Here is a 15,956-nt window from a genome sequence, read left to right on the forward strand (position 1 = left end):
TCTCACCCAAGTGTCTGCATAGCTCCTGTCTCTTTCCTTTTCTCCACTTGTCTTTCCTTTGCCTCCACTGACCGACACTCCCCATTCCTCCTATGCCCTATGGGACAGATATATGTGGCTAAGGCAGGGTGTCTACATGTGTGTGTTGATCCTATCACCAATCCCTGGCTGTAGACCCAGAATCAGCCTGCTGCCGCAGCAGCGCAGTGCTCCACATTGGGCTGGGCTCGCCTCGCTCCCAAGTGAAAGGGATGTTTTCCCTGTGGGGTTTCTGCCCCAGGCAATGCCCTTCTAAGCACAGCTCCAGGGACGGGGGCTCCTGTGCACTCCAGCCAGGGTTGCTTCCATGCTTGTAGGGCCTCCTCCGTAGCCACTGTTATGATTAACTTCTGATTCCAAGGAGATGTGAATCCCAGCACCATCTCTCCCCACTTGGCTGGTCCCTTTGAAACAGCAACAGCTCTTTTGGAAGTCACTGCTCTCTCCAGTGCCAGCCCTGGCTTGCTTGTCCTTCCTACTCATCTGCTGAACCTCCCTCATGCTGTCCCCTGGTCACCTGTGAGGAGAAACAGGGACAAGTGGAGTACAGGAACTGGGCATCAGGGCAGATCTCAGTGGCACAGAGATGTACAGCAGGAGACAGGATCGGGTTGCGCATTTCACTGCATTCCTCACACCTGGATCACAGTTATTTTAAGCTGTTTTTCCATCCCACAGCTATGTTTTGTGCTGCTGCTCCCAGAGATCAGACACTTCCCACTGGTCTCTTGGCAGGTCCTGCCCTGGGCTGCCATGTTCCCGGGCAGGGTGCTTGGCCTGGAGGTGGGGTGTGTGCATCCCCCTTCCCATCAGCTCTGCGCCCCTGGGTACTCCCAGCAAACCCCTGCCAGTGGGAAGACCCAGCCCACTTGCATGGACAGGAGAGAAACTGAAGCAGCTCTTTCAGTTCCTGGCAAAAAACGCAAAGGCAAAATCCTCCCCCGACTGTCCCCTGCAGCATGGCTGGACCGGCGATGAGTCTCTGTCCTGGGCACCCCCTCCTCCAGGCACGTCCCCCCCTCTGCACCCTCCCTGCACTCCAACCGCCTGCTGCCCCATCCTGTGGAGACCACCCCACGCTGCCGCAGGCACCCCAGTTCCCACTGGAGGAGAGGGGCTGGGAGCAATCCCCGGGGACACCTTCACCCCAGGCACGGGCGCACAGAACAGGTTCCCCTGAGCCCAGCACGGTGGGGACACCCCAGCAGGGGTGATACGTGTGCGTGCGTGCGTCTGCCTGCGCGTCTGCCTGCCTTTTTGGCCCGTTTCTGCCTGCCTCCTTCTGTGTTTCTGCCTCTCCTTGCCTGTGCATCTGCGTGTGCATCTGCGTGTCTCTCTGCGCGTCCGCCTGTCCCTTTGTCTGTCTGGCTCTCAGCGTGTGCATGCGTGCGCCTTGCTGTGAACGCGCTTGTCGCTTTTCGCGTGCCCGTGCGTCCGTCTGTCTCTTTGGTGTGACCTTGTCCGTCTGCCCGCGTACGTCTGTGTCCTCCTTCCGCGTCCGTGTGCCTGTGTCCGTCCATCCCTACACACATGCGTCCATCTGTCCCGCACCGTGCCCCGCCCGCCGCCACGGCCCTTCAGCACCGCGGCGCACGGACAGCTCCCGCCGCCTCTTACCGCGGCGGCCCCGGGGACGCTCCGCGCCCCGCACCGCGCCCCGCACCGCGCACCGCACCGCACCGCCCTGCGCCCCCTCCCCGCCGGAGCGCCCCGCCCCGCGCCCCGCTCCGCACCGCGCCGCGCCCCGCCCCGCCGTACATAAGCGCCGCCGCCGCCGCCGCCGGTCCTGCTCGGCCGCCATGAGCTACAGCGCGGAGCCGGCGGCGCTGGCCGCCTCCTACCGCCACCTCTTCGCGGAGGCCCCGCGGCGGCCCGAGGGGGCGGCGGGCCGGCGGGCGCGCCCGGGCGCGGAGCCGCGCCCGGGGCGGGAGCGCAGCGCCGAGCCGCGGCGGGCGCGGGGCAGCGAGAAGGAGCAGCTGCAGGGCCTGAACGAGCGCTTCGCCGGCTACATCGACCGGGTGCGGGCGCTGGAGGAGCGGAACCGGGCGCTGGCGGCCGAGCTGGCGGCGCTGCGGCAGCGCTCGGCCGAGCCGCGCCGGCTGGGCCAGCTGCTGGGCGGGGAGCTGCGCGCCCTGCGCGCCCGCCTGGAGGAGGCGCACGGGGAGCGGGCGCAGGCGGCGCTGGAGCGGGCGCGCCTGGCCGAGGAGACGCAGCGGCTGCGGGCGCGCTGCGAGGAGGAGGCGCGGGGCCGCGCCGAGGCGGAGCAGGCCCTGCGCTCCCGGCAGCAGGCGGCCGAGGGGGCCGCCCGCGCCCGCGCCGACCTGGAGCGGCGGGCGGCGGCGCTGCGGGAGGAGCTGGCGGCGCTGCGCAGCGCCCACGCCGAGCAGCTGGCCCAGCTGGGCGCCGCGCTCCGCGCCGCCGCGCCCGCCGCCCCGGCCCCCGGCCCGGCGGGGCGGCCCGACCTGGCGGCGGCGCTGCGGGAGCTGCGCGCCCAGTACGAGGCGCTGGCGGCCCGCAACCTGCAGGCGGCCGAGGACTGGTACCGCGCCCGCTGCGCCCGCCTCCACGAGCGGGCGGCCCGCAGCCAGGAGGCCGTGCGGGCCAGCCGCCGGGAGGCCGGCGAGTGCCGCCGCCAGCTGCAGGCCCGCCTGGTCGAGATGGAGAGCCTGCGCGGCGCCCACCAGTCCCTGGAGAGGCAGCTGCAGGAGCTGGAGGAGCGGCACAGCGCCGAGGCCGCCGGCCTGCAGGTGAGCCGGGCGGCGCCGGGAACCGTCCCCGGGAACCGTCCCCGGGAACCGTCCCCGGGAACCGTCCCCTCCCCGCGCTGGCCGTGCCCCTGCGGCACCCAGCATCCTCCTCCCGTGCGGTCTCGCCCCAGCGCTCGGCACCTCCATCCCTCCCGCTCGCCCGGCACCGCGTGGCACCGGGCCTCTTCATCCCACGCAATCCCCCCGGCGCTCTGCGGCACCCAGCGCCTCCCCGCCACCGCCGCCTCCGACCCAGCGCTCCCCCTCCCCTTGGTCCTGGGCAGCCCCGAGCATCTCTACTGCATGCAGTATCCCGCAGCGCAGCTCCATCCTCTGCAGCAGCCCCTCCCGCGGTTCTGGGCAGCGCTGGACACCTCGGCCCAATGCGGTGTCGTGTGTCCCCCCCTGCACCGTGCAGCACCCGGCGCCCACTCTATCCCGTGCTGTGCTGCACTGCGTGCAACACCCCCCCCCCCCCGCTCCAGCCGCCAGCACTATACAGCACCCACCCACCCAGGGGCAGTGTCCCCCGCAGCACTGCGCAGCACCAGGCATCCCTTGCAGCCTTCCTCCCGTGCTGGCTTAGGGCCTCTCTGCCCTGCACAACAGATCCTGCTTCACCAGGGCATCACCTGCTGCCTTCACCCTTTATCCATAGGCAGGACCCCAGAGGGCAGGTTTTGGGGGGACAGGCAGGGCCACGACACTCCCTCCAACACCCCCTTTCCGCAGGGGACGTCCCTGCACACGGCAGCCCTGTGTGGGGCATCGCCCCGTCCCTGCCCTGTCCCTTAAGGGTCAGCTCCAAAATTGACCACACGTTCCCCGTCGTTGTGGGTAATTCCTCGAAGCCGTCTGCCCAGGCTTGGCCCCTCGCCCTGTGGCCTGGCTCTTGGCACCTGCACTGCAGAAAGCGGAGCTCTGCAAATGTTAAGGCTGAATCTGCGGCCAGATCCCAGCATTTCTTATGTCTGTGGAGAAACTCACATGGGGCAGACACTGAGCGCTCCATACCTCTTATGCCATTACTGCAGTATTACCACATTTTCTTGCTACAGGGATATGTTCATGATTTATAATAAAATAAATCCTGAGATTGTTCTATTACAAGGCTATTAAATGATCTGTGGTTTCTAAATCAGGCTCTTTCCTTCTCAATAGTGAAACAACTGCGTTACGTCATACCTGAAGGATGTTGTTATTTCATATCCAAGTAATGCCTTGTCATTTTCAAGGCCGAATTTTGCAAGGCTCTCTACAATTCATGACTGCAGCTCCAAGCTGCTTGCAATCTTCCTGAATAGTTGAGGTGGTCTTCAACAAATATTGTGGAAATAGGCAATATACAATATTTCCTGTAGTGGGTGAAAGGATTACACACAGTAATCTTCTTAAATAGTCTTCATGCCATGTAAAAAGAGGGATTCCAGGAACAGCCTATGAAATGGGAAAAAAAAAAAATGCAACTGGATTAAACAGCACCATAATTGAAATTGCTTTAGTGACAGCACAGCAGCATTTTCCTACATGACCCTCAGGATCTGCTTTAACTGTGGTAATACTTAGGAGTCTTTTCAGCAATATGCATGTGTAGCAGGTAAATAATTTCCCTGTCTGCAACCAGTGGGAAAGGATGGAAGTCTGTCTTAAAAGAGAATATTCCTATTGTTTGAGCTTTTAAAATGTTCCTATGGACTGCTAAAGCAGGGGCATATCTTTGTATTTGTAGGCTATCCAGTCAAATCCAAACCAATATGCGAGAGCTTTCTGTTAGGGAACAGGTTTGCAGTGATGTGGGGAGGGGGTTTCATTCAACCAGCTGGTGGAGCTGGGGTGTGGAAGAGAGGTACAGACAGGGGAATAACAAGGATAACCCATTTTTAAAGAGCATTTTGTTCATGCAGACTGCAGGCAGAGGGAAGGGGGCTGAAGGCACGGAGAGTCAGAGCAGCAAGAGTGAGGCTGTCCCGGGGTAGGCTCACCCCAAATCTCTCCCTCCTGTCATGGCTCGGTGCAGCAGCAGTCTGGCTGCATCAGAGCAGAGATTTTAATCTGTACTGCAGTGGCATCCATGCACATCCTGGGGCTTTTCAGTTGGTGCCCCCATGGTCTCCTTGAACCCTCTCCCATTGCCCAGTTCCACCTCAGAGGCACAGCTCCATGCAGCTCTCTTGCTGTGGGAGGTGGTCAGGGCAGCACAGGACAAGGCAGAGACCCCAAGGATAGCCCATAAATGTCCCACAGCGTGGGATGTGTTCAGCTAACTTGGCTGTGAGATGCCCTGTGCTACATTCAGGATGGGCTGGCGCTGCTTCTCCCAGGGGCTCAGAGTGGGCTCGCTGCGTCAGGCTCAGCGCAGCTCCCTGCTCCTTGGGTAGCTCCACGTCTCGTGGCTGTCTCTGCACTGTGCACAAGGAAGGTTATGCAGGACACGAAGGAGGGGACAAGATGGGAATGAGGACAGGGATGAGATGGGGATGATGTGGCAGGACAAAGCTCGTTCGCTGGAACAGAGGAGCTGGAAGCGATTGCAAAGGCCCAGCTGTGGGAGGGGGGTGCGGGAGAGCAGATGTTGGCAGTGACTGTTGGTGGGCTTTGCAGGCAGGGCTGCACTGTCACTTAAATGCAAACTGCTTACTCATTCTTGCTCCAAATCACGCTCCTCCAGTGGCATAGTGGGGCAGCTGACAGCGGGAAACCATCTGATTGGGAAGATCCCTATAGAAGTGGGCTGCTGCTTAGATACCTGGATGCACGTGTGAGAAAACCAGGCTACTTGTTTTCTGACAAAAAAAAAATAGAAAAAAAGATGAGTCCCCTTTGTTAGCAGGAAATCTGGCCTTGGACTTTTCCACATCGCAGGTAGAACTGGATGTAGCAGCCATGGCAGGGCAAAGCTGATGGGAAGGATGCTAGAAGGACATCGTTGTCCATCTCAGCACCCTGGCTCTTACAGGGCAGGCCCCTGACTCTGTAACCGCCCCAGATCCCTGTGTCATCCTGGGGCCCTGAGGCATTTTCTGGAGAAGGTGTCAGACTTCCCCTCCTGGCGCCAGCTCTTCCCTCCTACCCTGGCAACACCACCTCTCCTTCCACCACCTGGACCCGTGTCCCAGTGCAGACTGCAGCCCTTCTCCAAGCACCTGCTCCAGCCGTGGGCTGCTGCAGTGCTGGGTGCTCTTGCTTGTCCCGCTAAGCCACTGCCCCTGCTTTGATGATGTTTAAGCCCAAAACTTCCTGTCCCTCCCCAGCAGCTCTTCCCTTCCCTCCGTAGCATTGTGCCTCGCCCCCCACGGGACTCGGGCTCCACCACTGTGTGCCCCCCCCATCTCACAGACCCTGCTGCAGATGGGAAACTATATAAATCTATCAAGGTTTAAAACCCACCACCATGCACACTCACAAGCCATGGCTGGTGCACTGCCTGCTTCTTCATCCCTGTTAACAGGAGATTTCTTGGTCCCAAGCTCCTGGTGGGATGCGCCATCACGGACCAACTGCCCATTGCCGCTTCCCTGTCTCTGTGATGGGCAGAGCAGAAAAGCGGTGGGAAAGGTTCCTGCTCTGAAACACGGCCCTGAGCACCCTTGCCTTTGCAGGACACCATCGGGCAGCTGGAGGACGACCTGCGAAACACCAAAAACGAGATGGCTCGGCACTTGAGGGAGTACCAAGACCTGCTTAATGTCAAGATGGCCCTTGATATCGAGATAGCTGCCTACAGGTAAGGCTGCTCTGACCCTGCTCTGCCTGGCCACTTCCCAAGCCCAATCTCCTGACCCCACCAGGCTGGGATATTTTAAGGGCCTGGAAAATATCGGTGCACACTCAAGGAGCAACACCATCATGTTACTCATCTCCCCTGCCTGGACCTGCCGTGCTTCTGCCTGGGGAGCAGCCATAGGTCCCTGTCATGCCTCAATCTAGCAGCCATGAATGCCCCCAGCCATCACAGAAGCAGTGTTTTCTAATGGGGACTGTTGGGGTAGAAAGCTTGTCTCTCTTGCAAAGTCAAAGTAGATGCAAAAGGCAGAGTCCCTCTGGTTCAGGGTTTTATTTTCCTGGCATTTCTGGAGGGAGCTGGTCTCATGTACCCCATATTGCAAGTGGTCCAAAAATGATTGACCAAAGTATATGATTTTGAATCAGTCTCATCGTGCAGTGGGACCTAAGCCAGTGTTCACCACAGGCTGGGGTGATGGACTGGAGTACTCGGGACTTTCTCGCAGGTCACAGCGTACCTTCAAGCTTTGCAGATGTTTCACGTGAGATGTCCTCAGACTAACTTCAGACTAACTTCTTCCCTTGTGATGTGCTTGCAGGAAGCTGCTGGAGGGAGAGGAGAACCTCTTCAGCATGGGAAGCGTCGGTGTTTCAGCGCTCAATCCCCTCCCCAACCCTACTTACTCCTTCCAGCCAAGAGGCTTTAGTTCCTCTACTCTGTCCTTCAAGGAGGAGGAACAAGGAGAGGTTATTAAGGTGACCTCTAAAATATCATGCAGCAGGGCTGAGATGATTGAGGGGACCATAACCTCTGCCAAGAAAAGAGGGAGATTAAACCTGCATGAAGGAATTGTTGCGAATGCAAAAATGTAACCGTCAGGACCCCCTTCATTTTGCATTTGGGAGGGAACAGTCTCCACTCGGCCTTTAAATTGCCCCTCCAGGCACAAAGCCACGCTGGGCTCGCAGGAAGCCCCCCTTAGGAACACGTAACTCCCTGGGAACACTCACCCGGGGCCGGCTTCCTCGCGGGTCCCGCCACGCAGAGGCCGAGCTTGGCACACTGCTCCCTTTTAAATGGGGAAGAGGCACGGGCAGGTAGCTAGATGCATGTTGGTCATTGTTGTGGTGGCACAGTGGACTCGTAGCACCCACCATCCCTCCCTCCCTCCTCCCGTGGTGGGCGAGGGGGAGCCGGCTGGGCCGGCTGCGCAGCTGGCTCTCCAAGGAGGGGGGGCAAGGAAAACAACGTGTTTACTATAACTAGTTTCAAGGCTACACACCTTCATCTACTATCCAAATCCACATATAGCTAACTCTTCCCTGCTCCTCAAGCCGTAGCCATCCACTTTTAATCCCAGAAGCACAGAAATAGCCATACTGGACTGTAACTACACCTGACATCTGGTCTATGAGCCACTTACATTTTAAACTATAAGGAACATTTATTTTTTTTTTGTCCTGACAACTCTGTCTGGTTTTCGGCAGTGTTAGTCCAGCCAGGCATGTGGGGTTTGCTAGCAGCAGACGCAGGGGAAGGAACCAGTGCATCGGAGGTGAAGGCACCACCACACCGCCAGGCACAGTGCCTTCTCTGGTGTCGCTGGCTCCGAAATGTCAGGGTCTGCAGGGCCCCTTGTTTGGCTGCACAGTCGTCACACGAAAACCCTGCACTCACATTAGCATCGTGCCCCAGCCAGCACTGGGAAGCTGCAGGACTCCCGAACACCAGCCTGCAAAGCATCCTCGTCTCCGCTCTAACTGTTCCAACGTGTGCCAAATTTGATATAGGATTTACAACCATAGGTTTCCTTCAATGCCTTAAAATTGCCAGCGATCGCTTTTGCAAGAGCCGGAGACTCTGCGTGTGCGTGTGTTGCGTGTCAGTGCACTGGCAAGGTTATCATCACAAGACCTTACTGCCCTCGCGGTAATGCCAGAGTAGTTCCTGGAACCAGCAAATCGTTTGCTTGCACTCTTTCCTCTTCTATTGTAAGGCACAAGTTAATAATTAAAAAGAAAGAAGTAGTTATGTGGATCAAAACCGAGCTGTTTTGTCGTCTTTGCTGCTGCTTCACCTTGGGAGCACACATCAGTGTCTGGCCCATACCTGGTTCAGTCCCCAGCAGTCCCTCCGGTCCCCTGCAAAGAGCTTGGTGTTGGGATGTGGCCACCCAACTTTGCTGCTGGGGCTGCAAGGCAAGGCTGGTCCCACCGATGGCAGTGGGGCATGCCTGGGTCTCACCCCCAGGTGCCTGTTGCGGTGGCCCTGTTTTGTAGAAGAGTTCATAGCTGGCTGGCCAAGGGAGCAAGGTCTCCCATGGCCGAACGCACCCTCATTTGCCCTGAAAACGGACTCAGAGGCTTTGATTTGCATCACACCCCTGACAGTTTGGTCCCAAGATACCTGCCATTTCTCCTCCACCCTGCCTGCATGCTCAGGGGTTAAAAATAGCCTCTTTGTTTGCCTTCACAAGTGAAGATAAAGTGATTTACACAATAGCAGATGGAAGAAGTGAGGGTGCACCCACCTCCCAAATAGACCCAGCAGTCAAAGGTGCCTGCAGCGCTGGCGTGACTAGCACTGGCTTATATTCGGAAGATGCCCATGTTCTGCCTCAGATGTGCCTGTAGAGGGGCATGTGGGAGGGCAGCGGGGCACAGAAAGAGCACGGGCAGTCTTCCCGCTGCGTGGCCCTGCCAGCAGCATACTGTCCTATCACTTTCCCATTCCTGCCTTGTCATGCCACGTCATGGTGATCTGCACCAGAGCCCTACAGACACGGTGTGACAGTCACAGGCTTCTCCACTAGCACTGCAGGCCAGGAGCAGCGCGGCTGCTTCCCTTGACCCTGCTACACCGATAACCTCGGGGACGATGCCCTGACAAGGCCACTCACCGTGGGGTAACGCAGCCCCAGGGAGGGCAGCCCTGCAGGCAGGCGAAGCGAGGTGCACCTTTTGGAGGCAGGGGAGGAGGTTCAGGGCATGGCTGGGGCAGCACATCCCACCAACAGTCCCCAGCAAAACAGTGCAGAGCAACCTGGGGCGCCCAGGCAGAGCGTGGGGGGGCCAGTACCTGCAGAGTTAAGTCCAGGACCAACCAACCTCCAAATATCTTCTGGCTCAGCTGTCGGTTAGGAAATGCAAACACACAGCATTTCTCCCAAATCATAGGGCGAATAAAAGGCAGATGTGGCTGTGCAGCTAATGAAATATATTCTGAACCTCAAATACCCTCCAGCACCGCTTGCTTTCTGTCCCTTGAGTATAAGCAGCCTGACCTGTCTTTTATTCTCAGCAGAAGCCTCCATCAGGATTCCTGCTTGCTCAGCTGGCTGGATGCTAGCAACAAAGCTGAGAATTTTGCTTTGGTGATACCAGTGTGAAGGGGCTGCAGTTGTGGAGGAGGGCAAAGGAGCCAGGGGGAGGACAAGGCACTGTTTTGGAAAACAAAAGGGCTTTGCAAGGGCTGGCTCCAGAGATTTCCTGCATTTCTGGAGCTCTGCAGCATTTTGGTGCTTTCTCATGGCGTTAAGCTCTAGAGGTGGTAGAGGGGCAGCAGGCAGGGAAAGGACTTGGGAGTTTAGGATACAATAGAAAGGACCAGACCGGATTTTAGATTACCTTTTGGCTTTGACAGCCCCTCTGCTGGGCTCCGTCCCCGTGATCTTACAGGATCTGAGGTGCCAAGCTTTAATTACCCTGATGGCAGCAAGTGATCGACCAACCCCACAAATGCTCTCCCGGGACTGAGAGTGAGCAAGAGCCCTTGCAGGAGCAGGACACACTGCTTTCCTGAAGGACAGAGCCCAGCCACAGGTGCTGTGCAGCAAGGGAAGAGCTCCCAAGGGGGGCCAGAGCTGCACCCAGCTCTGCAGCAGCCTCCCAGCTACCCGCATCCAGCCTCTGGCCGCAACGTCTGTGCTGTGGGACAGCTCGCTCCGGGCATTTCCTGGGGCTCAGCCCATTTTGGCTGCAGGATCAGAGAAGGCACTGCTTAATGCCCAACTGAGGCACACTGAGCCCCATCTGCCCAACTCCTGCAGGCCCCAGGTGGCTGCTGCCATCGGGTGAGAAGGCTGAGCTCCTCATTGAACATGTGGTGACATGCGGCCCCTTCCATCCCTAAGGGAGGCGCATGCCCACACCCTCCTCAACTTTAGGAGAACAATGACAGCAGAGAGGGACAGGCCCAGCTCAGCATGTTAACAACAACTGACCTCCGGCTATCTCCATCCAGGCCTCCTTTTCTATCACTATCTTATTCTGGGCGACTCCTTTCACCTGCCTGCTTATACACACCAGAAGACTTCCACAGTGGAGCACTAAGCTGGAACAGGACAGTAAATCCCCTTTTGTGGTCCCATCTTTCTTACTGGGTTAAACACCAAGGCTGCCAGAGGAAAGGAGTGAGTCACACTGCAGATGCTTAAAGATTTATACCTCTGCAGAACCTCAACCTCTCAGATAAAAGGCAGCTGTGGACACAGACTGCACCATCGGCTTGGGAAGAAGCAGAAAGTGGCCATTTCTCCATGATGCTGCGTTGCCTTCATCCTTATGCTGGGGAGAATGCCAGCTTCCACGCAGGGGTGCGAACTCCCACCACAGGGCTGACCGTTTTGATTTTTTTTTCCCTGGATGAAGATGCTGGCCCATGCACCACGCAGCTGTGCTTCGGGGCTGCCCAGCTCTGCTCGTTTTGTTGTCATGTAGGTGAGATGGGACAGTCTGTGCAGCCTGGCATGTCAGTTGAGGTGGGCCTAGGTCACACTCCTGCTGCTCCAGTGATGGAGGAGCTTTGTTCCCATCGTGATCCTGGAACCATAGGTCCTTCAGCTCCACTGGAGGTTCCTGCAACAACTGTCTGTGCAGAGATGTAAAACTGCTTAAAAACCAGAAAGAGTCACTGCACACAGAGCAGCTTTGCTAACGATGCTTGTCCAGATGCTGGAATTCATTAAAGAGTAAGCCAAAGAAAAAGCAGCCAAAAAAAACCCAACCCCAAACATTTTCCTTTGGCAGGAATGCAAACATCTCCTTCTCCAGACTGGGGAAGAACCCTGTCATTCAGAAGAAGGAATCAATAGGCAATTCAGAGCAAAGTCTCTTCCAGCACCTTTGGCTGGATCCATCCAGCTCTTTCCTTGCCAGCTCTTAGCAGGGACCTCCTCAAGAAGAGCTTCTTCCCCCAGTGAGTGACCTACGCAGAGCCCTAACACCAGCAGCCAAACAGATGCATCTGAATGATCTAATGTCCACACTGAATGATTTAATGTCTGACACTTTAAAGCAAAGTTTATATCAAAATAGCATAAGCAATGCCAGCTCATTCATGCAAGTCTTGGCAGGCATAAGGGAGTAAGGATCACTCAGCAAATGCAGCATAACATGCAAACAGGACACTGCTTGGGGTGGGGTAAAAGAGTGCTTATCAATCCTGTTCTGTCCCAACAGATTCCAGCTGAACCAGAAGGGCTGCAGAGTTGGGGTCTGCAATTATGGGGACAGGGGGATGTGCTCCTACAGCTAGTGCAGGGGTCTTCATCCAAAATCTGACTAAACCAGAGAGGAACCTGCAACTCTGCGACAAATGGTCATATCCTTGTTAAAGCAGGATGTACCACAAAGACACTCTGCTGCCCAAAACTGACCGCTCTGTTGGACCTTGGCTGTGTCCACTGTAACACAAAGAAGGAGCAGTGTTCATGCTAAACACAGACATACCTGCTTAGATCGAAGGGAAATACACAGAAAATTTCAGAGTGCAATTCCAGAGCCCCAGGCACACATCCACTTGCTGCTTGTAGATGGGAGCAAAGCTCTTGGGGGGGCCATGAGCATCAGTTCTGAAACAACAGAGGTACCAGAGTCTGTTCCTATTGCAGCAGGGCCAGCTCAGCTCCTTTGCCTTTGAGTAGAGAGCCAGCTGCTGGCTGCCTGTGTTCCAGAGAGCACAGGAGACGCGAGCTCCTGGCTCCCCTATACCCAGAGCAGCCTTGTAAACGCTCTGATACACACGTAGTCATTCTCTGAGATGGCGTACATGCACACACCCGAGTGTGGTCTGTAGGAACAAGCTGTTTGGAAATGTCATTCGGAAAAGCTGAGGTCAGACTGAAAAACACAGTTTGCACTGAGGCTCAGAACATCATTAAGTTTAAGCAAATTTTCAATGGGAATACAAAAAAAACCCCAAGCCCCAGACACAAGGCACCTCATTAGCAAATTCCTTGTCTAGCAAAGAGAGCTGTATGAATAAGAATGCCTGGCAATGCTTGGAGCAAGCCAAAATATTCAGGCTAGATTCTTAAGAAAGCAAGGATTACAGGATCATACTGTGACTGAATGTCCCCTTTACACCCAGTCATTTTTCATGCTCATCAGCTCAACTTCAGCCACATTCGAGAGAACTGAAGATCTCAAAGGTACCGAACTCCAAGTTTCACTCTAGCGGGTACATAGGTGAAATACAGCCATTGACTGAAAGGTTGAGTTTCCCTTATTAAACACCAGAAAACCCATTCAGAGGGCAGAGGTTATGAATGCCTCAACACCAAGGCAAGCTTCATTGTAAGCTCATTTGCAACCAAAAGGCAAAGCTGTAAAAGGAAAACAAAAAGCCACCCCAGAATGAAACAAGATTTTTAATTTTTTTTTTTTAAACTGTTCACCAACTACTTGTTTCTTAAAACCAGCCAAATCCTTTTGGCTGAACTTCTCCATAGATAACTAAATCAATCCACTTGCAGCTGGAACAACCTGCAACATGAATTCAGCCCAGATGTTTATCATGCGTTTAAAGAAGTAGAAGTCTTCAAAAGAAACACACTTGGTTGCTTTGGTAACAGTTACTGTTACCAGTCCTGTTACACCTGCATTCATGAAGGGGATCTCAATAATATTCTGTTAATTGCCTGCCCTCACATACCCAGCAGTGGCCTAGAGTTTCCACAAAGAGCACTTTATAGAAATTATTGCTCTAGATGGACAGAGCTGAGAAGGAAGAACTCAGCTCAAGGTCATACAGCAAGTCAGGGACAGAGCTGAAAAAGAGAATGCAGGCGCCCCTGCATTCAGCTTACCTGCTCACGAAGAGGAAGACCACCACACTCCTGTTCTGTATGTTGTGGCACACAATCATCTGTTTTATTGCCACCAATAGATGAAATGTTTTCCTGCGTCCCGTGAGGAAGAAAAAGGAGATTGGAAGTTCTTGTGAAGGGTGTTGGGCTCCTCATCTGATGAGCTCTTACCTTTCAGTTCCAGGTATATGCAAGAAAGGACACACTGGTCCATCATTTAACATAACCACTGTCACCATGAACTACAGAAATGCATGCTGCAAGCAGCGTGCTCTGAGCACATCGCAGTACCTTGGAACGACTGGTTGCCTCCCAGCTCCCCATGAGAAGGGCTCCAAACCAGCTCTCCCAGGAACACACTATTTTTTTCAATCTTTGCCAAGTCCTCACCACTGACTTTTCTACTGTTCATGTTTCCCTTGGAAGAAAACAAAGACATTTTAAGATTTCATTTCCAAATAGACTATCTTACCACACAATTAGAAAATACAAGCTCTCTTTTCCACTTCGGGAAATATTTCTTTTGCAGATCACTGCTGCTTTGACACAAATATATTGTTGTTATACTAAATCAAAACCCAGTAAAGATGGTGATACAGCTCCAGCAAGAATTTTCCAGCTGCAGGGCAGCCAATCAATATTGCATTTCACTTCAGATGGGATTACCATTTATCTCTCAAAACCAATAAAATTTGACCTGTTCAGTGATTAAACCTGTATCTATGGTAACTTTCTGAAACCTAGGCAAATGTAAATATCCATTGGCTCATTCAGCAAGAGTCTCTTAAAAGATGACATGAGTAAAATTCAACTTAATGATCACCTTGCTGCTTTTCTTCATGCTGAACTAGTTAGGGTTACAGAAAAAAAAGAGGTAGAAATAAACAAATAAAAAGCAAAAGTGATGAGAATGCACCATTTGCAACATTATCTCTCAGCAAGTATCCATCACAGCAGAACAAGTATATTTTAAAGTACCCAAATGTTCAGGCTGGCACACTCTACTGAGCATGCAGCATATTAGAAGATTCATGTGGACAACTTGACCATCTCCCTTTAAAAGAAAGGGATGTAATACATTAAAAACTCCTATGCCTGTTAATATGCTCATTCTCAACTGCTGGAGTGAACCCCCCCCCCCCCCCATTTGTATGCAGAACAAATTTCTTAATAATGATACTCCATGCTGAAGAAAAGTGAACATGCATTAACATAAATCATTGCACATAAATGCCTGATGAGTCCCTGAAAAGAAATTAAATGCAGACTAGTATTAGACAAGCTTGAATGATTTTTCAGTAAAACTCATTGGTTGTTTCACATCTATGGAAATAAGTGTGAAGGGTTCTCCTGGCTCATTCTGGTGGCAATGCAGATCAAGGCTAGGTGCAATATAGGTGTTCAGAACATAAATGATAGTTATACATTGCCATTGCAGTACCCCTCCATTTAGAGGGCTCAGCTGCACATTTCACTAGTCTCTTGAACCTTATCTTCTTATTACACTAAATCTGTATTAAACACAAAGAAAACAGACAGAACGTAACCGACATGACTCAATGCTCATGACTTGGTTGTAGCTTGATTCTGCACTTAAAAGAACTCCTGACACTAGGGCTCACTGTCTCCTCTTGCTGGGAATTAACAGACCTGTAAAGCAACTCAGAATTATGCTGCAGTACAAGTAGTATTTAATTAGGATCTGTGTTAGCCATGACACTGCTAAGTAGGTAACCAGAAAATAAAACCAGAATTATTTCATCAAGTGAAGAAACAATAGTGTCTGTAAAATACGGAACAAGACCAAGCACACCTTCCCTCACTTCCAGAGCATGAAGCTGGCTCATCTCCCATGAGGGCAGAGATGCCATCCCATAGACGGCCTGTTGTTACAGAAGCTCTTCTATCATCAGGACCAAAAGTGACTGGAGGAAAGCCAAGGTTAAAAGGAGACCAACAGAAATAAAACAGCAGCAGGAGAGCTGAAAGAAGATTGGCACATTTTAAAGCAAGCAACTGATTATCTTTATGCAGGAAACCACACAGCCCACAGATCAGCCTTGGCAATAGCCAAAGGTCACCTCCGCTGCACACTGCTGTGCCCCAGGGGGTACTGCAGGCACTGGAGATTGGATAAAACATCAGTGCCTTCAGGGTATGCTTTAAGGTGAAAGAAAGCAGGATGTTCAGCCAGGGAAATGAAGCTAAAAATATGCTTTCTGAAGGCAGGTGAGGAAGAAATAAGGAGAGAAGCAGGCAAATGGAAGTAAAAGATCACTAAGCATTCATACCAAAATATCACAGGCAACAGATCTTCAATCCTCCTCATTAAGCCACTGAAAGAATGAAGTAGGAAGTC

General features: G+C 53.8%; 1 protein-coding gene and 2 long non-coding RNA genes across 4 annotated transcripts; 1 reads left to right on the forward strand and 2 right to left on the reverse strand.

The window, feature by feature from the left end:
- The first annotated feature begins 816 nt into the window (after window positions 1-816).
- On the forward strand, window positions 817-7,766 carry INA (internexin neuronal intermediate filament protein alpha). The gene is made up of 3 exons (XM_075026297.1): window positions 817-2,786; window positions 6,386-6,510; window positions 7,109-7,766. The coding sequence occupies exons 1-3, from the start codon at window positions 1,422-1,424 to the stop codon at window positions 7,380-7,382; spliced, it is 1,764 nt and encodes a 587-aa protein (XP_074882398.1). The 5' UTR covers window positions 817-1,421; the 3' UTR covers window positions 7,383-7,766.
- On the reverse strand, window positions 2,795-7,316 carry LOC142030326 (uncharacterized). The gene is made up of 5 exons (XR_012650153.1): window positions 7,194-7,316; window positions 7,028-7,115; window positions 6,190-6,412; window positions 5,425-5,569; window positions 2,795-4,223 (listed from the first exon to the last, which is right to left on the reverse strand). It is a non-coding gene; the product is annotated as an uncharacterized LOC142030326 (long non-coding RNA).
- Window positions 7,767-8,265: 499 nt separating the features above from the next.
- LOC142030325 (uncharacterized) lies at window positions 8,266-14,747 on the reverse strand. 2 transcript variants are annotated; one of them, XR_012650152.1, is made up of 4 exons: window positions 13,889-14,747; window positions 13,598-13,768; window positions 12,240-12,361; window positions 8,266-11,379 (listed from the first exon to the last, which is right to left on the reverse strand). It is a non-coding gene; the product is annotated as an uncharacterized LOC142030325 (long non-coding RNA). The 2 variants fall into 2 exon arrangements; XR_012650151.1 differs by having other exon boundaries at window positions 13,598-14,742.
- Window positions 14,748-15,956: the final 1,209 nt, after the last annotated feature.

Source organism: Buteo buteo, chromosome 4 (genome assembly GCF_964188355.1).
Source record: "Buteo buteo chromosome 4, bButBut1.hap1.1, whole genome shotgun sequence".
In the NCBI taxonomy this organism is placed as follows: Eukaryota; Metazoa; Chordata; class Aves; order Accipitriformes; family Accipitridae; genus Buteo; species Buteo buteo.